Source organism: Cherax quadricarinatus, unplaced genomic scaffold (assembly GCF_038502225.1).
Source record: "Cherax quadricarinatus isolate ZL_2023a unplaced genomic scaffold, ASM3850222v1 Contig12, whole genome shotgun sequence".
NCBI lineage: Eukaryota > Metazoa > Arthropoda > Malacostraca > Decapoda > Parastacidae > Cherax > Cherax quadricarinatus.
Window position 1 is genome coordinate 670371 of NW_027195038.1, and position 22602 is coordinate 692972.

General features: G+C 40.0%; 1 protein-coding gene across 2 annotated transcripts in view; it reads left to right on the forward strand.

Annotated features, from left to right (window-relative positions):
- The window catches only part of Kap3 (kinesin associated protein 3), a 107576-nt gene that overhangs the window by 28381 nt on the left and 56593 nt on the right, over positions 1 to 22602 (forward strand). For both annotated transcript variants that reach the window (XR_011391008.1, XM_070079748.1), the window contains exons 4-5: positions 10282 to 10470; positions 16105 to 16241. Coding sequence is in view for 1 of the 2 variants with exons in the window: in XM_070079748.1 (XP_069935849.1) it covers positions 10282 to 10470; positions 16105 to 16241 (326 nt within the window). In the remaining variant the exon portion in view is untranslated. The remainder of the gene's footprint in view (positions 1 to 10281; positions 10471 to 16104; positions 16242 to 22602) is intronic.

Genomic DNA, 22602 nt, shown 5'->3' on the forward strand with positions numbered 1-22602 from the left:
TGTATACTTATTTATCCTCTTTTTCTTAAAATATGTATTACCTATAACTAAACCCCTTTCTATACAAAGTTCAATCAAAGGGCTCCCATTATCATTTACACCTGGCACCCCAAACTTACCTACCACACCCTCTCTAAAAGTTTCTCCTACTTTAGCATTCAAGTCCCCTACCACAATTACTCTCTCACTTGGTTCAAAGGCTCCTATACATTCACTTAACATCTCCCAAAATCTCTCTCTCTCCTCTGCATTCCTCTCTTCTCCAGGTGCATACACGCTTATTATGACCCACTTCTCGCATCCAACCTTTACTTTAATCCACATAATTCTTGAATTTACACATTCATATTCTCTTTTCTCCTTCCATAACTGATCATTTAACATTACTGCTACCCCTTCCTTTGCTCTAACTCTCTCAGATACTCCAGATTTAATCCCATTTATTTCCCCCCACTGAAACTCTCCTACCCCTCTCTCACCATATATATATATATATATATATATATATATATATATATATATATGGGGAAGTGGAACAGAATTCTTCCTCCGTAAGCCATGCGTGTTGTAAAAGGCAACTAAAATGCCAGGAGCAAGGGGCTAGTAACCCCTTCTCCTGTATATATTACTAAATGTAAAAGGAGAAACTTTCGTTTTTTCCTTTTGGGCCACCCCGCCTTGGTGGGATACGGCCAGTGTGTTGAAAGAATATATATATATATTTATTTATTTATTTATTTATTTATTTATTTATTTTGGGTCACCCTGCCTCGGTGGGAGACGGCCGACTTGTTGAAAAAAAAAAAAAAAAAAAAAAAAATATATATATATATATATATATATATATATATATATATATATATATATATATATATATATATATATATATATATATATATATATATATATATATATATATATATATATATATATATATAGGTAGTAGGTTGGTAGACAGCAACCACCCAGGGAAGTACTACCGTCCTGCCAGATGACTGTGAAACAAAAACCTGTAACTGTTTTGCATGATGGTAGGATTGCTGGTTTCTTTTTCTGTCTCATAAACACGCTAAGATAACAGGGATATCTTGCTACTCCTACTTACACTTTGGTCACACTTCACAGACACGCACATGCATATATATATATACATACATCTAGGTTTTTCTCTTTTTTCTAAATAGCTCTTGTTCTTTTTTATTTCTTCTATTGTCCATGGGGAAGTGGAAAAGAATCTTTCCTCCGTAAGCCATGCGTGTCGTATGAGGCGACTAAAATGCCGGGAGCAATGGGCTAGTAACCCCTTCTCCTGTATACAATTACTAAAAAAGAGAAGAAGAAAAACTTTATAAAACTGGGTTGCTTAAATGTGCGTGGATGTAGTGCGGATGACAAGAAACAGATGATTGCTGATGTTATGAATGAAAAGAAGTTGGATGTCCTGGCCCTAAGCGAAACAAAGCTGAAGGGGGTAGGAGAGTTTCAGTGGGGGGAAATAAATGGGATTAAATCTGGAGTATCTGAGAGAGTTAGAGCAAAGGAAGGGGTAGCAGTAATGTTAAATGATCAGTTATGGAAGGAGAAAAGAGAATATGAATGTGTAAATTCAAGAATTATGTGGATTAAAGTAAAGGTTGGATGCGAGAAGTGGGTCATAATAAGCGTGTATGCACCTGGAGAAGAGAGGAATGCAGAGGAGAGAGAGAGATTTTGGGAGATGTTAAGTGAATGTATAGGAGCCTTTGAACCAAGTGAGAGAGTAATTGTGGTAGGGGACTTGAATGCTAAAGTAGGAGAAACTTTTAGAGAGGGTGTGGTAGGTAAGTTTGGGGTGCCAGGTGTAAATGATAATGGGAGCCCTTTGATTGAACTTTGTATAGAAAGGGGTTTAGTTATAGGTAATACATATTTTAAGAAAAAGAGGATAAATAAGTATACACGATATGATGTAGGGCGAAATGACAGTAGTTTGTTGGATTATGTATTGGTAGATAAAAGACTGTTGAGTAGACTTCAGGATGTACATGTTTATAGAGGGGCCACAGATATATCAGATCACTTTCTAGTTGTAGCTATACTGAGAGTAAAAGGTAGATGGGATACAAGGAGAATAGAAGCATCAGGGAAGAGAGAGGTGAAGGTTTATAAACTAAAAGAGGAGGCAGTTAGGGTAAGATATAAACAGCTATTGGAGGATAGATGGGCTAATGAGAGCGTAGGCAATGGGGTCGAAGAGGTATGGGGTAGGTTTAAAAATGTAGTGTTAGAGTGTTCAGCAGAAGTTTGTGGTTACAGGAAAGTGGGTGCAGGAGGGAAGAGGAGCGATTGGTGGAATGATGATGTAAAGAGAGTAGTAAGGGAGAAAAAGTTAGCATATGAGAAGTTTTTACAAAGTAGAAGTGATGCAAGGAGGGAAGAGTATATGGAGAAAAAGAGAGAAGTTAAGAGAGTGGTGAAGCAATGTAAAAAGAGAGCAAATGAGAGAGTGGGTGAGATGTTATCAACAAATTTTGTTGAAAATAAGAAAAAGTTTTGGAGTGAGATTAACAAGTTAAGAAAGCCTAGAGAACAAATGGATTTGTCAGTTAAAAATAGGAGAGGAGAGTTATTAAATGGAGAGTTAGAGGTATTGGGAAGATGGAAGGAATATTTTGAGGAATTGTTAAATGTTGATGAAGATAGGGAAGCTGTGATTTCGTGTATAGGGCAAGGAGGAATAACATCTTGTAGGAGTGAGGAAGAGCCAGTTGTGAGTGTGGGGGAAGTTCGTGAGGCAGTAGGTAAAATGAAAGGGGGTAAGGCAGCCGGGATTGATGGGATAAAGATAGAAATGTTAAAAGCAGGTGGGGATATAGTTTTGGAGTGGTTGGTGCAATTATTTAATAAATGTATGGAAGAGGGTAAGGTACCTAGGGATTGGCAGAGAGCATGCATAGTTCCTTTGTATAAAGGCAAAGGGGATAAAAGAGAGTGCAAAAATTATAGGGGGATAAGTCTGTTGAGTGTACCTGGTAAAGTGTATGGTAGAGTTATAATTGAAAGAATTAAGAGTAAGACGGAGAATAGGATAGCAGATGAACAAGGAGGCTTTAGGAAAGGTAGGGGGTGTGTGGACCAGGTGTTTACAGTGAAACATATAAGTGAACAGTATTTAGATAAGGCTAAAGAGGTCTTTGTGGCATTTATGGATTTGGAAAAGGCGTATGACAGGGTGGATAGGGGGGCAATGTGGCAGATGTTGCAAGTGTATGGTGTAGGAGGTAGGTTACTGAAAGCAGTGAAGAGTTTTTACGAGGATAGTGAGGCTCAAGTTAGAGTATGTAGGAAAGAGGGAAATTTTTTCCCAGTAAAAGTAGGCCTTAGACAAGGATGTGTGATGTCACCGTGGTTGTTTAATATATTTATAGATGGGGTTGTAAGAGAAGTAAATGCGAGGGTTTTGGCAAGAGGCGTGGAGTTAAAAGATAAAGAATCACACACAAAGTGGGAGTTGTCACAGCTGCTCTTTGCTGATGACACTGTGCTCTTGGGAGATTCTGAAGAGAAGTTGCAGAGATTGGTGGATGAATTTGGTAGGGTGTGCAAAAGAAGAAAATTAAAGGTGAATACAGGAAAGAGTAAGGTTATGAGGATAACAAAAAGATTAGGTGATGAAAGATTGAATATCAGATTGGAGGGAGAGAGTATGGAGGAGGTGAACGTATTCAGATATTTGGGAGTGGACGTGTCAGCGGATGGGTCTATGAAAGATGAGGTGAATCATAGAATTGATGAGGGAAAAAGAGTGAGTGGTGCACTTAGGAGTCTGTGGAAACAAAGAACTTTGTCCTTGGAGGCAAAGAGGGGAATGTATGAGAGTATAGTTTTACCAACGCTCTTATATGGGTGTGAAGCGTGGGTGATGAATGTTGCAGCGAGGAGAAGGCTGGAGGCAGTGGAGATGTCATGTCTGAGGGCAATGTGTGGTGTGAATATAATGCAGAGAATTCGTAGTTTGGAAGTTAGGAGGAGGTGCGGGATTACCAAAACTGTTGTCCAGAGGGCTGAGGAAGGGTTGTTGAGGTGGTTCGGACATGTAGAGAGAATGGAGCGAAACAGAATGACTTCAAGAGTGTATCAGTCTGTAGTGGAAGGAAGGCGGGGTAGGGGTCGGCCTAGGAAGGGTTGGAGGGAGGGGGTAAAGGAGGTTTTGTGTGCGAGGGGCTTGGACTTCCAGCAGGCATGCGTGAGCGTGTTTGATAGGAGTGAATGGAGACAAATGGTTTTTAATACTTGACGTGCTGTTGGAGTGTGAGCAAAGTAACATTTATGAAGGGATTCAGGGAAACCGGCAGGCCGGACTTGAGTCCTGGAGATGGGAAGTACAGTGCCTGCACTCTGAAGGAGGGGTGTTAATGTTGCAGTTTAAAAACTGTAGTGTAAAGCACCCTTCTGGCAAGACAGTGATGGAGTGAATGATGGTGAAAGTTTTTCTTTTTCGGGCCACCCTGCCTTGGTGGGAATCGGCCGGTGTGATAATAAAAAAAAAAAAAAAAAAAAATATATATATATATATATATATATATATATATATATATATATATATATATATATATATATATGTATATATATATATATCTATGCTAAAATAATAAATTATACGTAACATATTTACAATAATAAATTACAATCAACTCCTTATGACGCTCCGTGTCTCTCACGACACTTATCCGTGATGTGTTGTGACGCTCCCTCTCAACTGTGTCACTTGACACCCTTTCTTCCGTGTAATGACGCTCCTGCTCAACCATGTCCACTAGACACCCTTTTCTGTGTCACACGACACTCCTACTCTCCGTGTCACACGACACCCTTTTCTCTGCGTCACACACAATATCTACTGTGTCACTCTTGATACCCTTGTCTCTGTGTCGCACACTATCACCCACAGCGTCTTTCTCGAGGCCAGTCACATGATACTATTCAATGTACACTACAACCTGACCATCTTCAGTGTCACACGACACCCTTTTCTTCTCAGTGTTCCACTACGGTCCTGTAGCATATCTCAGTGTTCCACTCCATCATACTTCCCTAAGTGTCACACTACGGTCCTAGCCCAGTTCAGTGTAACACTCCAACCTTTTCTTCATGTAATGTCCCACTAAAACAGCATCAGATGACTCCGGCCCACAGTTGACCAGCGTAGGCGGTGAGTCCGCAGACATCACCGGTAGTCCTGTAAATACTCTCTAAGGCCGGTAGAAGTACACCATAAGATGGTCTGGTGAGTACTATCCACCGCCTTCAAGACCAGTTGACACACCGCAAGGAGGTTCGGTTAATCCTGCTTGCCGAACACCATGCTGCAAGCTCACTGAATGCGGCCGTCAAGTAACTGAGGCCAACAGACTCAGTGAGCTGCGGTGAGCGCTCCCTCTAACGCCAGTAGAAGCCAGTAGAATACTCTACTGCCAGTAGATGTGTACAATTAGGTGTTCTGGTAACTACTGCGTAGATGCGTACTGTGAGGTGTTCAGGTACTTACTGCTCTAAGGCCGGCTCAGCAGTCCCCACAATGGGTTTGATGAGGTACCCAGTGGTACTGCCGGCCGGCAGGTTAACTATTTAACCGCTAGTTTGGAAGGGGGCCGCAACAGTCCTCTTTGGCATTTTCTTCCAAAAGAGGCCTGTTTCATCACAATTGAACACTTGTTCAGGTTTCAGTCCTTCACTGTTTATGTACTCCTTGAATTCATGCACATATTTTTCAGCCGCCTTGTGGTCTGAACTGGCAGCCTCACCATGCCTTACCACACTGTGTATGCCAGTACGCTTCTTAAATCTCTCAAACCAGCCTTTGCTGGCCTTAAATTCACTCACATCATCACTAGTTGCAGGCAATTTCTTTACCAAATCGTCATGCAACTGTCTAGCCTTTTCACAAATAAGCGACGTCATAAGACTATATCCTGCTAATTGTTTCTCATTTATCCACACCGATAATAACTTCTCAACATCTTCGAGTACTGGTGATCTCATTTTTGTCAGCATATTTACCCCCTTTGCAACAACAGCGTCCTTGATTTCCTTTTTCTTGGCAATGATGGAAGATATGGTTGTACGGGATTTGTTATACATCCTGGCCAGTTCGCCCACACGTGCGCCACTATCATATTGTTCAATGATGTTTTCTTAAATTCAGTCATATTTCTCACCTTCTTTACCAAAGGCTTGGCACTAGGAGCTTTCTTTGGAGCCATGGTAGCTTATTTAGCACTTAAATAACTTGCAAGCACTAAAATAAATGGAATATTATGAAATATTTCGCTGGAGCACGTGAGGGGACCGTCGCTCACTAGTAAACAATGGCACACTGGCTGGGAAGGAAAGGCTGAGGCGGCTCAGAGTGTGGGTACGTGTCCGGGACGAAGGACTATTAGCGAGTTGCCGGACCATTTGCGAGCCAATATTTTGACGAAAAAACAGGACTATTTCCGAAAGGACGACTTTCAGGCCGGACGATTATTGAGGGACCGCTGTAGATTAAATCTTGCCTAAAATGCTGAATATATCTTGGACTTTGTAAAAGGACTATGTACACTATTCTTACATTGTCGTGTATCTGTGTAAAACCCTTGATTTAAGGTACTGACAGAGGGTTGTGGTGTGGCTTGGCTGGTAATGGTAATTGTGGTGGCTAGAGATTAGATTTTTTTGTAACTGTAACAGTGACTTGCAATTCTGTCATCAGTGAGCTTTATCCATTGCATCTGAATCAGTTGATCCAGCAATTTTTTTTTTATTAACACCTTGGCCGTTTCCCACCAAGGTAGGGTGGCCCGAAAAAGAAAAACTTTCACCATTATTCACTCCATCACTGTCTTGCCAGAGGTGTAGTTATACTACAGTTAAAAAACTGCAACCTTACCATCCCTACCATACCCCGGCCGGGATTGAACCCGCGGTCAGAGAGTCTCAAAACTCCAGCCCGTCGCGTTAGCCACTAGACCAGCTAGCCACAATAAGATTCGTCCAACTAGGTATATTTCTACACCATAGGAAGGTTAGCACAGGCACCACTGTGACCACAAATGCAAGTTTTTACAGACGAATCTCCAGCTAGCGTGGCCGTGACGAACTCTAGCTCAAGTCCCTTCACTGCCGTCAACATGACTCACGAAATCGTAATGACACGATTGCAAACAAACCATACCCCGGCCGGGGTATGGTTTGTTTGCAATCGTGTCATTACGATTTCGTGAGTCAAGTTACCATCCCTACTTCAGAGTGCAGGCACTGTACTTCCCATCTCCAGGACTCAAGTCTGGCCTGCCAGTTTCCCTGAATCCCTTCATAAATGTTAGCTTGCTCACCCTCCAACAGTACGTTAAGTCTTAAAAATCATTTGTCTCCATTCACTCTATCTAACACGCTCACTCATGCTTGCTGGAAGTCCAAGCCCCTCACTCACAAAACCTCCTTTACCCCCTTATATATCCATAATCTGTTTGTTACATTGGGGTCCATTAACCCTGTCATGGTCTGTGCCATAGTACTACAGGTTTGAACTTAGGGTTCGTGCTGTAGTTCTGTGCCTAAATTCTGTTAGCTGCAAATTTAGCACCAGAAGGCTGGTAGGCCTACATATGAGAGAATGGGTTTGTGTGGTCAGTGTGCTTCAGTGGGGCTCCTGCACTGCATTGTGGGAACGCCATCTCGGTACACTTTGTTCATCATGCCTCGTTGTCAGAAAAACCTCACTCCTCAGTGAATTGGAAATCCCTGCCCAAGTGATATTTCTAACAGCGAGGAATATGGAAGCAGGAATGCCATCTCAGTACGCTTTGTTCACCATTCCTCGCTGTCAGAAAAACCTCACTCCTCAGTGAAATGGAAATCTCTGCCCAAGTGATAGTTCTGACAGTGAGGAATGTGGAAGCAAAGATGAATTCAATGGTTTTGAACAGTTAGTAACTGAAAGCAACAATCAAGATGCTGGAAATAGTGATGAAAACCCAAATAACACTCAACCACCCACTTCTAGGGCTGGTCTGTCTAGTTCACATTCAGTTTTGCAACAGGGAGTACTCCAGAATGCACTCCGTCCCACTGGAATAGCATACATTCCGAAGTACATTCTGGAGTACTTCCTGTTGCCCTACACCAGCAACAGTCATTGAAAGTGATGATAATGTGGCTACAGTTGGGATGGATATTCGACTGTATGCAGCAGTAGGTGGTGCCACGCAGGATGCAGTTCCAGCAGCAGCTGAGACTGGGAGTCATGACCGTCACTCAACAAGTCAATGAGCCAGAGCATTCTCAACCACTCACACACCACAGTAACAGCTTGCAGAACCACAACTATAACCACAGTACCCACCACCAGACTGCATCTGGGACTGGCAGCAACATACAAATTTTGTGTCCAATCCCCCTCAATTTGATGACACAGTGTAATCTTGCCATATTGTATCTTTGGGAACACTGCAAGTGAACTTGAATTTTTTGAACTCTTTTTTGATCAACTTCTGATGGAAATTATTGTTAGGAAAAGTAACAGATACTTTGATTACACCATGGCAGACAATGGTTTCACTAGTCATGACTACACTGGCAGAAGGAGACAACTGTGGCTGAGATGTTTTCGTGTTTTGCCACAATAATGCTTATGCCACATGTGTATAAGCATAATGTCAAATCATACTGGTCCACAGATCGCCTAGTTTCTACCCCAGCCTTCAGTGATATTATCCCAGTCAGCAGATTTATCCTACCATTACGTATAGTACACTTCTCAGACAAAACAAGGCCTGACAGAAATGACAGGATATACAAGATTAGGAATGCGTTTATGTATCTGAAACAGAAGTTCAGTATGTATTTTTATCCTGGCATTCAAGCAGTATATATCAAGCAAGAGGAAATGCTTTGATATCAAGCTGTTTGTGCTTTGTGATTGTGAAAGTGGTCTTGTATTGGATGTAATTGTGTACACAAGAAGTAAAACACTGGAAGATACCAGAAAGTTATTGGGTATCTCTGGTGATGTGGTGAGAACAATGATGGAACCATTTCACAGTAAGGGGCATACATTATATGCTGATAACTAGTACACAAGCCCCTTAGTGATTTCCTGCATGTGAACATGACAAACGTGTGTGGTACAGGTTCAGTGCAGGCACTTGTAGTGGTGAGGTGTAGGTGTTTGCTGCTAATGACATCATGACATTATGGTGGCATGACAAATGAGATGTCATATTGCTGACATCCATTCACCAGAACAAAATGAAAGACACTGGCAAGGTGGATAGAGAGATGATGAACCTATTGTGAAACCTGGTAGACAAATGTGACATGCAGATTGGGTTTGCTGATTGTGTTCACAAGAGTTATAAGTGGTACACGAAACTCTTCTTCCATCACCTGGACATTTCCATACTCAGTGCTTATAATATGTACTGGATGAAAACAGACCACCGTATGCTGAATTTTGTTCATCTGTCATCAGGCAAATAATAATCAAGTACCAGGTCACAACATCTGCAATACAAAACTAGCCATGAACTGATCACCAAATACCCTCTCATTGGAGGCATGGTGATCACTTCTTAGTACCACTTCCTCCTCCTAAGAATAAATGGACCCGGAAGAGATATTTTGTCCATGTACATACAACAAAATGCCCACAAAGACTCAGAAATATTTGTTAAATGTGCGAGGAGTGTAAAACACCACTGTGCATGACACCATGTTTCAGAGAGTTCTGCAAATTGCAACAGTTCTAGGAACAAGTCCAGTGACTGTGTATATGTGTATATATTTAATAGAAGAATAGTAATTTGAAACATTTTTACCTGTTTGTTTCTGTAAACAAGTTTTGTAAACAATGTAATGATGACAATATTAGTGTGGTTATTGTGTTGCATACGAGTGGGTATATATACATTGTGCATTAGAAAAACAGACAAAAAAAAAAAACGTAGAGTGCATGGCAGTTGCTGATGTTGTCATCAGCCGGTCATTTACTTTCTATTTCATGCCTCTGTATCTCAATAAGTACTGATGGGATTTTTTTTTGTTTCATTACCTTTATTTAAATATACTCTTGTAATCTATAAGACTTTTTTTTTAAATTCTTGGACCCTGAGAGCAATTTTCAGATCAGGGGTCTGGACTCTGAAGGGTTAAATTGATGTTTATTAAACTGAGGTTCATTAATAAATTGAGGTCCATTAAGTAGTGGGTTTCTAATTATCTTTGCAAATAAATGTTTGATTCTGACCTTTTATTTTTCAGATGGTCAGGTATCCTTAGATCATCCATCTGCTGGTCTCCCAAATGGCATGACTGAACAAGCTAATTTAAATGAACTGGATTCTTACATGGAAATGTTATATGAAGACATGGCTGAGAAAGTGCGTGGAGCATCTCTTATTCTTCAACTTGCCAGGAACCCGGATTATCTGGAAGAACTCTGTCAGAATGGTAAATTAAGTGACACATGTTTACAAGCTTAGGTAGTAGGTTGGTAGACAGCAACCACACAGGGAAGTACTACCGTCCTGCCAGATGACTGTGAAACAGAAACCTGTAACTGTTTTGCATGATGGTAGGATTGCTGGTTTTCTTTTTCTGTCTCATAAACACGCTAGATAACAGGGATATCTTGCTACTCCAACTTACACTTTGGTCACACTTCACAGACACGCACATGCATATATATATACATACATCTAGGTTTTTCTCCTTTTTCTAAATAGCTCTTGTTCTTCTTTATTTCTTCTATTGTCCATGGGGAAGTGGAAAAGAATCTTTCCTCCGTAAGCCATGCGTGTCGTATGAGGCGACTAAAATGCCGGGAGCAATGGGCTAGTAACCCCTTCTGTAGACATTTACTAAAAAAGAGAAGAAGAAAAACTTTATAAAACTGGGATGCTTGAATGTGCGTGGATGTAGTGCGGATGACAAGAAACAGATGATTGCTGATGTTATGAATGAAAAGAAGTTGGATGTCCTGGCCCTAAGCGAAACAAAGCTGAAGGGGGTAGGGGAGTTTCGGTGGGGGGAAATAAATAGGATTAAATCTGGAGTATCTGAGAGAGTTAGAGCAAAGGAAGGGGTAGCAAAAATGTTGAATGATCAGTTATGGAAGGAGAAAAGAGAATATGAATGTGTAAATGCAAGAATTATGTGGATTAAAGTAAAGGTTGGATGCGAGAAGTGGGTCATAATAAGCGTGTATGCACCTGGAGAAGAGAGGAATGCAGAGGAGAGAGAGAGATTTTGGGAGATGTTAAGTGAATGTGTAGGAGCCTTTGAACCAAGTGAGAGAGTAATTATGGTAGGGGACCTGAATGCTAAAGTAGGAGAAACTTTTAGAGAGGGTGTGGTAGGTAAGTTTGGGGTGCCAGGTGTAAATGATAATGGGAGCCCTTTGATTGAACTTTGTATAGAAAGGGGTTTAGTTATAGGTAATACATATTTTAAGAAAAAGAGGATAAATAAGTATGCAAGATATGATGTAGGGCGAAATGACAGTAGTTTGTTGGATTATGTATTGGTAGATAAAAGACTGTTGAGTAGACTTCAGGATGTACATGTTTATAGAGGGGCCACAGATATATCAGATCACTTTCTAGTTGTAGCTACACTGAGAGTAAAAGATAGGTGGGACACAAGGAGAATAGAAGCATCAGGGAAGAGAGAGGTGAAGGTTTATAAACTAAAAGAGGAGGCAGTTAGGGAAAGATATAAACAGCTATTGGAGGATAGATGGGCTAATGAGAGCATAGGCAATGGGGTCGAAGAGGTATGGGGTTACCTGGATACCTGGAGGTTATTCCGGGGATCAACGAGCCCGCGGCCCGGTCCATGACCAGGCCTCCCGATGGATCAGGGCCTGATCAACTAGGCTGTTACTGCTGGCCGCACGCAGTCCAACGTACGAGCCACAGCCCGGCTGATCCGGCACTGACTTTAGGTATCTGTCCAGCTCTCTCTTGAAGGCAGCCAGGGGTTTATTGGCAATTCCCCTAATGCTTGATGGGAGGCTGTTGAACAGTTTTGGGCCCCGGACACTTATGGTGTTTTCTCTTAGTGTACCAATGGCGCCCCTACTTTTTATTGGGGGCATTTTGGGTAGGTTTAAAAATGTAGTGTTAGAGTGTTCAGCAGAAGTTTGTGGTTACAGGAAAGTGGGTTCGGGAGGGAAGAGGAGCGATTGGTGGAATGATGATGTAAAGAGAGTAGTAAGGGAGAAAAAGTTAGCATATGAGAAGTTTTTACAAAGTAGAAGTGATGCAAGGTGGGAAGAGTATATGGAGAAAAAGAGAGAGGTTAAGAGAGTGGTGAAGCAATGTAAAAAGAGAGCAAATGAGAGAGTGGGTGAGATGTTATCAACAAATTTTGTTGAAAATAAGAAAAAGTTTTTGAGTGAGATTAACAAGTTAAGGAAGCCTAGAGAACAAATGGATTTGTCAGTTAAAAATAGGAGAGGAGAGTTATTAAATGGAGAGTTAGAGGTATTGGGAAGATGGAGGGAATATTTTGAGGAATTGTTAAATGTTGATGAAGATAGGGAAGCTGTGATTTTGTGTTTACCTGGAGTTTACCTGGAGAGAGTTCCGGGGGTCAACGCCCCGCGGCCTGGTCTGTGTATAGGGCAAGGAGGAATAACATCTTGTAGGAGTGAGGAAGAGCCAGTTGTGAGTGTGGGGGAAGTTCGTGAGGCAGTAGGTAAAATGAAAGGGGGTAAGGCAGCCGGGATTGATGGGATAAAGATAGAAATGTTAAAAGCAGGTGGGGATATAGTTTTGGAGTGGTTGGTGCAATTATTTAATAAATGTATGGAAGAGGGTAAGGTACCTAGGGATTGGCAGAGAGCATGCATAGTTCCTTTGTATAAAGGCAAAGGGGACAAAAGAGAGTGCAAAAATTATAGGGGGATAAGTCTGTTGAGTATACCTGGTAAAGTGTATGGTAGAGTTATTATTGAAAGAATTAAGAGTAAGACGGAGAATAGGATAGCAGATGAACAAGGAGGCTTTAGGAAAGGTAGGGGGTGTGTGGACCAGGTGTTTACAGTGAAACATATAAGTGAACAGTATTTAGATAAGGCTAAAGAAGTCTTTGTGGCATTTATGGATTTGGAAAAGGCATATGACAGGGTGGATAGGGGGGCAATGTGGCAGATGTTGCAGGTGTATGGTGTAGGAGGTAGGTTACTGAAAGCAGTGAAGAGTTTTTACGAGGATAGTGAGGCTCAAGTTAGAGTATGTAGGAAAGAGGGAAATTATTTCCCAGTAAAAGTAGGCCTTAGACAAGGATGTGTGATGTCACCGTGGTTGTTTAATATATTTATAGATGGGGTTGTAAGAGAAGTAAATGCGAGGGTCTTGGCAAGAGGCGTGGAGTTAAAAGATAAAGAATCACACATAAAGTGGGAGTTGTCACAGTTGCTCTTTGCTGATGACACTGTGCTCTTGGGAGATTCTGAAGAGAAGTTGCAGAGATTGGTGGATGAATTTTGGTAGGATGAATTTGCGTGAGCATGTTTGATAGGAGTGAATGGAGACAAATGGTTTTTAATACTTGACGTGCTGTTGGAGTGTGAGCAAAGTAACATTTATGAAGGGATTCAGGGAAACCGGCAGGCCGGACTTGAGTCCTGGAGATGGGAAGTACAGTGCCTGCACTCTGAAGGAGGGGTGTTAATGTTGCAGTTTAAAAACTGTAGTGTAAAGCACTCTTCTGGCAAGACAGTGATGGAGTGAATGATGGTGAAAGTTTTTCTTTTTCGGGCCACCCTGCCTTGGTGGGAATCGGCCAGTGTGATAATAATAAAAAAAAAATATTGGGAGAGTGTATTAGGCAAAGTTAGGACTAACTTAAGATTTATTTGGCAAATCTGTACAGTAGGGCTCCGCTTTACGGCGTTTCACTTCATGGTGTTCTGCTAATACGGTCATTTCAGATTATGACCAAAAAAACTCTATACAGCTCCTCCCACCTGACTTTCTAATACGGTCACTGCGCCCCACCTGGTTTGTTTACATTCTATGTGAGATCGGTAAGCACTATGTCTCTCCATTGTCTGGAAACTCTAAAATTTCAAGTGTTTTAAAAGTTATTTCATATTTTATGTATACTCTGATAATTATTCTTATGCATACCTGTATCTAAATAAACTTACACACTGTGCTGGCATGCAGGTACACATTAAAATCATTAAGTGTCTTATGTCTTGAGGCACCATATTATTAATGATAATAATAATCACCGAGTCTCATTAAATGTCGTATATTAAGTTAATATACGTATTTTCATTAATCCATCTATGATATTTTTTCAAAATTATATAATAAACACGATTCATAACATATAAAGATGATAAATACACCCCACAGTAAAATAAATAAACATAAATATGAGATGTGGTAGCTAGACGACTTGTACGAGTGACGGCAAGAATAATGTTTTTTCTAGTCCAACATAAAAGAAAATGTGTTACTGGGGGTAACTGAAGAAAATTGTTCCTTTTGTATATAAGTTTATTCAGGTATACACAAATACAGTTACATAGATTATCATACATAGCAGCATATATGTAAAGTACCTAGGATAACCCAAAAAAGTCAGACAGAGTGACTTATTTCCATTGTCTTCACTCAAAGCGACATTTCTTCTAAAAATGGTGTTACATGAGAATGGAAGTGTTCCTCTTTATTTATTCTACCATATCAATGTAGAGGCAACTTGTACACAATGTAACTTGTACACAAACCAGACGTGTACACCTGGTTTATTTACAAAACTTGCATTCGCCTGGTTTGTTTACAAAACTTGCGTTTGCCTGGTTTGTTTACAAAACTTGCGTTTGCCTGGTTTGTTTACAAAACTTGCATTCGCCTGGTTTGTTTACAAAACTTGCATTCACCTAGTTTGTTTACAAAACTTGCATTCGCCTGGTTTATTTACAAAACTCTGCGCCTCTCCTCCCTCACGTGCTCATTCTCTCTCTCTCATTTATTTGTTTTATCTCGTTTACTCACCCCTGACCCTACATTAAGAATACAAATATTTTAAGGTAAGTAATGAGCGAACTGTATGTGCATTTTATCGCCCTGGGACGCTTAAATGTCATAGAATATTATGTGTAGGTGGGGTGGCCTGGTATGGTAGCCTGGCTGACTACCATACATACCACACCTGATTTCTTACAATAAATACTACTTGTCTCACCCTAGACTAAGACTACAAATATTTTAAGGTAAGTAATGAGTGTACTATATGTGTATTTTACTTTTTTATTGTTTTTAATGCCTAGTTCTATTGCTAACTTAATATATGTTAGTGTAAACTTGTTATTTAATATTTGTATGCATTTATAAGTGGAGCCCTACTGTACAGTGGACCCCCGCATAACGATTACCTCAGAATGCGACCAATTATGTAAGTGTATTTAAGTAAGTGCGTTTGTACGTGTATGTTTGGGGGTCTGAAATGGACTAATCTACTTCACAATATTTCTTATGGGAACAAATTCGGTCAGTACTGGCACCAGAACATACTTCTGGAGTGAAAAAATATCGTTAACCGGGGGTCCACTGTATTTGGAATTTTACATTTACAGTCATTTAGGTGAGGGGTTTGGGATATTGACTGTCTGGAGTGACCTCTAAACTGTCATATCTGGGCACCTCTGCAAAGACAGTGATTGTGTTAATGATGGTGAAAGTGTTTCGTTTTTGGGTCACCCTCCCTTGGTGGGAGACGGCCAGAGTGTTGAAAAAAAATTATTGCAGGTTTTCAGCTAGTAAATACAGATTATTTTAAAATATTATTGCTTGTGTAATTAGTATGAACTTAGAAATGTCACCAAAATTGATCCTAAATTAAAAATTGCATTCTAAGGACTTCTTGTGTGCTTCCTAGAAAGAACTGACATTTTTTTAACGAGTCTGTTGAGATAATAGAGTATATCTTATTGAAGAATTCTTGTTATATATGGTTTGCTACAGCTAATGTGTAAATACACAAAGAGTAATTACACAAACTAATTTATAATGGAATTTGTTGCAAAGTAATTAGGTGTACTAAATGTTGAGGTTGTACCCACAGAGACCGTTTTAGGAGCCCTGGCGAGAGTGTTGCGTGAAGACTGGAAGAAGAGTCTGGACCTGAGTTATAACATCGTCTACACCTTCTTCTGCTTCTCTGTCTTCTCAAACTTCCACACTGTCATCTCTCACTTCAAGGTGAGTGTTCCACACTGTCATCTCTTTCTTTAAGGTGAGTGTTCCACACTGTCATCTCTCACTTCAAGATCAGTATTTCACACTTCCTCTCAAGAGTATACATGTATGCATATCACTCCTCTTCATAACACTCATGATATTAAACTGTTTTAAGGTGAGTGTTTCAGACTTACTCAAAGAGTGGGCAAGATCAGAACCCATGACAAGTCTGTCCTAAAACTAGAAGGCCAGTGGCTTGAATCTTGCTTCTCTAATGTGTTACTATTTCTGCTTCAAACTTACTCTGAAGAATAATGCAAAACCTATGTGGAAACAAATAAAACAGCAAATAAGAAGGGTTGTGTATCTCAATTTCTGAGACCCTCTTCAGTAGATGGAGTAGAAGGTTTACTTATGGTCTCTATGTTGGTTTGGTGTTTACATTCAACTTCAAGTTTATTTCCATATAATACATTGTTTATATAGAAATGGGTGACACTTGAATGCATGCATTCACTTCTCTTACAACCCCATCTATAAATAAATTGAACAACCATAGTGACATCACACATCCTTGTCTGAGGCCTACTTTTACTGGGAAATAATCTCCCTCTCTCCTACATACTCTAACCTGAGCCTCACTATCCTCATAAAAATTCTTCACTGCTTTCAATAACCTACCTCCTATACCATACATTTGCAACATCTACCATACTGCCACCCTATCCACCCTGTCATATGCCTTTTCCAAATCCATAAATGCCACAAAAGCCTCTTTACCCTTATCTAAATACTGCTCACTTGTATGTTTCACTGTAAACACTTGGTCTATATACCGCCTACCCTTCCTAAAGCCTCCTTGTTCATCTGCGATCCTGCTCTCCATCTTACTCTTAATTCTTTCATTAATAACTCTACCATACACTTTACCACATATACTCAACAGACTTCTTTCTTCTTCTTTCAATGCACCGTCCGCATCCCACCAAAGCAGGGTGACCTAAAAAGAAAAACACAAGTTTTTCTTTTTAAATTTAGTAATTTATGCAAGAGAAGAGGTTACTAGCCCCTTGCCCACGGCATATTAGTCGCCTCTTACAACACGCATGGCTTATGGAGGAAGAATTCTGTTCCACTTCCCCATGGAGATAAGAGGAAATAAACAAGAACAAGAACTAGAAAGAAAATAGAAAACCCAGAGGAAATAAACAAGAACTAGAAAGAAAATAGCAGAAAACCCAGAGGAGTGTGTATATATATATGCCTGTATACATGTATGTGTAGTGTGACCTAAGTGTAAGTAGAAGTAGCAGGACGTACCTGAAATCTTGCATGTTTATGAGACAGAAAAAATGATGCCAGTAATCCTACCATCATGTAAAACAATTACAGGCTTTCATTTTGCACTCACTTGGCAGGACGGTAGGACCTCCCTGGGCAGTTGCTGTCTACCAGCCTTCTACCTAGGACCTGAATAAACTTTTCTTCTTCTTTCAACATACCAGCCGTATCCCACTGAGGTGGGGTGACCCAAAAGAAAAAACTAAAGTTTCTCCTTTTAAATTTAGTAATATACACAGGAGAAGGGGTTACTAGCCCCTTGCTCCCGGCATTTTAGTCGCCTCTTACAACACGCATGGCTTACGGAGGAAGAATTCTGTTCCACTTTCCCATGGAGATAAGAGGAAATAAACAAGAATAAGAACTAGAATGAAAATAGTGTAATGTGACCTAAGTGTAAGTAGAAGTAGGAAAACATACCTGAAATCTTGCATGTTCATGAGACAGAAAAAAGGACACCAGCAATCCTACCATCATGTAAAACAATTACAGGCTTTTGTTTTACACTCACTTGGCAGGACGGTAGTACCTCCCTGGGCAGTTGCTGTCTACCAACCTACTACCTAAGACCTGAATAAACTTACATTTATTAAATAAAAGCACCAACCCCTCCAGAACTATATCCCCACCTGCTTTTAACATTTCTATCTTTATCCCATCAATCTCAGCTGCCTTACCCACTTTCATTCTGCCCACTGCCTCATAAACTTTCCCCACACTCACAAGTTGCTCCTCCTCACTCCTTCAAGATGTTATTCCTCCTTACCCTATACTACACGTAATCACAGCTTCTCTATCTTTATCAGCGTTTAACAATTCCTCAAAATATTCCCTCCATCTTCCTGATACCTCTAACTCTTCATTTAATAGCTCTAAAGAAATAACTCTATAAACAAATGACTCTAAACAAATAAATACAAAAAGGCTAAACAGCCTATGGCTCACAAATGGCTTATATTAATTGAGAAGACAAATGACAGTGAAAAGAAGTATAGTATTACCTTGGCTTTATCTCGTAGGAAATTTATGTACCTTCTCTGAGTAAATTTATGGTGCAACTTGTCAAAATGGTGAAAGTACGTCAGTAACTCCTCAGCGCTCTGACCTGTATTTACGACCTCGTACTCTCCTCTAATTACTACTATGAATTTTTTGCACAGTATTCACATTGGTCTCAAACATAACATTTCCACTGTCTTGCTGCAACAGCTCGTGGCATATTTGTCTGAACTTTAACAGAAACCCAACGCAAATAAAATGATCAAAAATGTGTAATAACCCACTAGATAACGTAAACAATTGTAATGAATTACAAAACTGAAAATGTTGTGTGTGTGTGTTTTAACTAGTTCATTCATATTTACACCATATGTCTCCCAGACAACAATCTTTTATTGTAATATCAAAAACTATTGTTTCATTCAAACTTTTTTAACCTGTCATTTACAATTTTAATTTTAATAATCTTGTAATTTATATTTTGACTTGTTATTTTTTACATGCAGTTGATATCATGTATGAGAGCCAGAAGTGATATCTTGTACGAGAGCCAGAAGTGATATCTTGTATGAGAGCCAGAAGTGATATCTTGTATGAGAGCCAGAAGTGATATCTTGTATGAGAGCCAGAAGTGATATCTTGTATGAGAGCCAGAAGTGATATCTTGTATGAGAGCCAGAAGTGATATCTTGTATGAGTGCCAGAAGTGATATCTTGTATGAGTGCCAGAAGTGATATCTTGTATGAGAGCCAGAAGTGATATCATGTATGAGTGCCAGAAGTGATATCTTGTATGAGAGCCAGAAGTGATATCTTGTATGAGTGCCAGAAGTGATATCTTGTATGAGAGCCAGAAGTGATATCATGTATGAGTGCCAGAAGTGATATCTTGTATGAGAGCCAGAAGTGATATCTTGTATGAGTGCCAGAAGTGATATCTTGTATGAGAGCCAGAAGTGATATCTTGTATGAGAGCCAGAAGTGATATCATGTATGAGAACCAGAAGTGATATCATGTATGAGAACCAGAAGTGATATCATGTATGAGAGCCAGAAGTGATATCATGTATGAGAGCCAGAAGTGATATCTTGTATGAGAGCCAGAAGCAGGGCCGGATTAAGAAGTCTCCGGGCCCTAGGCTATTCAGATTGGCGGGGCCCCTTTGAGTTACGGGTAAGTGAAGCGACCCCTTCCAGCTTGGGGGTGGGGGGGGTCGGTGTGAGCCTGTTTAAGGTCTAATTAAATACATTCTGGCTATTTAGATTAAATTTAATAGGGAAAGTACATCAAGACAACCAAACAACCATTATAACAGCCATTATAACTATCTTGTTAAATCATGCATTTTAAAGAGAATAAACTCAAGACAGCATAGTATTACTAGATTAGGCTATTAAAGTAGTGACATCATGTACCTATTATATTCAGCATAACCACTACAGCACTATTATTCCCTTTATAAATCACTGACCATTATTGTTATCATTGCATCATGCATAAGACTATCAAATAATATAAACTCAAGAAAGTAAAGAATTGTTTATATTCACAGGCACTTCTTAAATAAACTTTTTTCTGGATTTCATATTGGAAAAATCATCAATTATATTCTGAAAATCAATATTTCTTGTTAGATCAGACTCAATGGTCAACAAGGCTAGGTTACACAATTTGTCTTGGCTCATTGTTGAACGGAGCTGGTTTTTCACTCTTTTCAAAACAGAAAATGAACGTTCTCCTTCGCAGTTAGTAGCTGGAAGTGTTAGGTAAAGACGATACACTATGTCAACATTACGGAAGGTTTCTGAGATACCTGCATTTCTTAAATGTTTCAAAGCAGCTGAGGGTGCACATTTTTCAGGTGGAGCTTTAATCTGATTCATATACCCAGAAAAATGAACTATTTCTTCAACAAATGTGTCCTGAACATCTGCTGAAAGGTGTTGTTGCAACTTTAATGCAGCTTCTCTCAATTCTGCATCTGGCATAGTAGTAATTTTGAACAGAAATCCAACCTTGTCATTGAGATTCTGGTAGATTTCTTTTCTTTTCACCAATTCTGTAATCAGTGAATCCAGAATGACGAAGTATGTAGCTGTCTTACATTTCTGCCTTGGTAGCAACACAGTTTCATTGTCTGGCTCTTCAAAATTGCGTTTCCTCTTCCTTGACCGCTGATGATCAGCCCGGTAACTGTAGTCTTTCACCAGCAGTTTAGCTTTCTCTTTAAACATTTCAAAAGCTTCATCATTGCGAAGTGAGCTTACAAATTCCACTAAGCCTGCATAGAGGTTAGCACAAGTAGCCATTTCAATTTCAATTTTCTGAAGTGTCTTGTTCGTGGCATTTAACCGTTCCAGTATACAGTCCCAAAGCACACAGAGTAAGGCCATTTCAAAATCTTCCAATTTTGATGCTAAGCTGGCTGCTTCGCTTCTTGTAGTTGCTGTCTGGTCTTCATCCTCTGCTATTTGGATCAAAGCAGAACGTATTTCAGCAAAGCTGTCTTTCAAAGCATGTGTTGCATCATGCTGCGCTGACCACCTTGTTGTTGATAATGATTTGATGACATCTCCATGAATGGTTGACTTGAGTATACTCCACCGATGCGTTGAAGCAGAGAAAAAATTAAAGAGTGCTTGTAAAAGTCCAAAAAATGAAACTGCAGCGACACAACACTCCGCAGCACATGATCCAACAAGATTAAGAGAATGTGCTGAGCAGGGCACATATTCAGCAAGTGGGTTGATTTGCTTGATACGGGCTTGCAATCCATTATATTTACCCGACATGTTACTTGCATTGTCATAGCTCTGGCCACGGCAATCCATAATAGAGAGATCATGTTCAAGCAGAGTATCCAGTACTACATTCATCATTGTTTCTCCATCATGGCCTGAAAGAGGAATGAATTTTATAAAGCGCTCTACAGGCTTACCACTGGAGTCGACAAAGCGAACAATGAATGTCAGTTGATCTGTATGTGAAATATCTGGTGTTGAATCTACACTTATTGCAAAGTATTTTGCAGTTTTCACAGCTGCTATGGTGTTATTGAGGACCTTCTTAGTCATCAGTTTAATAAATTCATTGCATATAGTAGATGACATGTAAGATACAGTGCCTCTTCCTGCATTCCCAAGGCGTGACACATGATTTGCTAAGAATGGATCGAATTGTGCTAACAGTTCTATGATCCCTAGGAAATTGCCATTGTTTTCCGAACCAAAAACCTCATTTTCTCCACGGAAAGCAAGTCCTCTTAGAGCTAAGAATTTTACAACAGCAACGACTCTTTCTAGAACTTTTCTCCAATAAGTGCGCTCTTTTTCAGTTTGATTTTCCAAATGAGAATCCAATAAGCCTTTTTTCTGTACACGAAATACACTGGCTAAAATGCAGCTCCTGTGAGTGGTGCTGTTTTCATGTTCCTCGAAATGCTTGGAATTTTTCCAGTCATTGAACCCCTGTGTGAAGGTATTTTCTTTGGTAGAAAATAGCTTGCATGCTGAACAGTACACTTTTCCTGAGCTTTCAGAGTATACCATCCATGATCTTTTCACAGTTTCTGAATTTGCAAGCTTCCAATAAAACATAGATGATTTTAAACAACGACGACTTCCATCATCATAAATCCTTGCTGATTTCCTAAAGTCAATGTTCAGAGTTTGACTGAAGTTTTCTGCAATGAAAGCATTACGTAGAGAATCTGGGATTACATTTGGCCATGAGGCAGGATCTTTTAAGACAAATCCTGTGGATGAAATGTCCTTTGAGACATTGAGAGGAGACACAAAAGAAGTAGATGCTGGCTGAGAAATAATGGAGGGAGGGCTTCCTGTATGATCTGACGTATCTGCAGATTCAACTGTACTGGTAACATCAGAAACTGTTTTCGTAAGCATGTCTGTGATCTTTCTGCAGCTTCCTACATCTTTCTTTTTCTGTTCTTCTTGAATTTTCTTCTTTCTTTTCTGTGACCCACTCGCATAAGAACGTCCAACATCACGTTCACGAGATGCCATAATGAGGATGTATCAC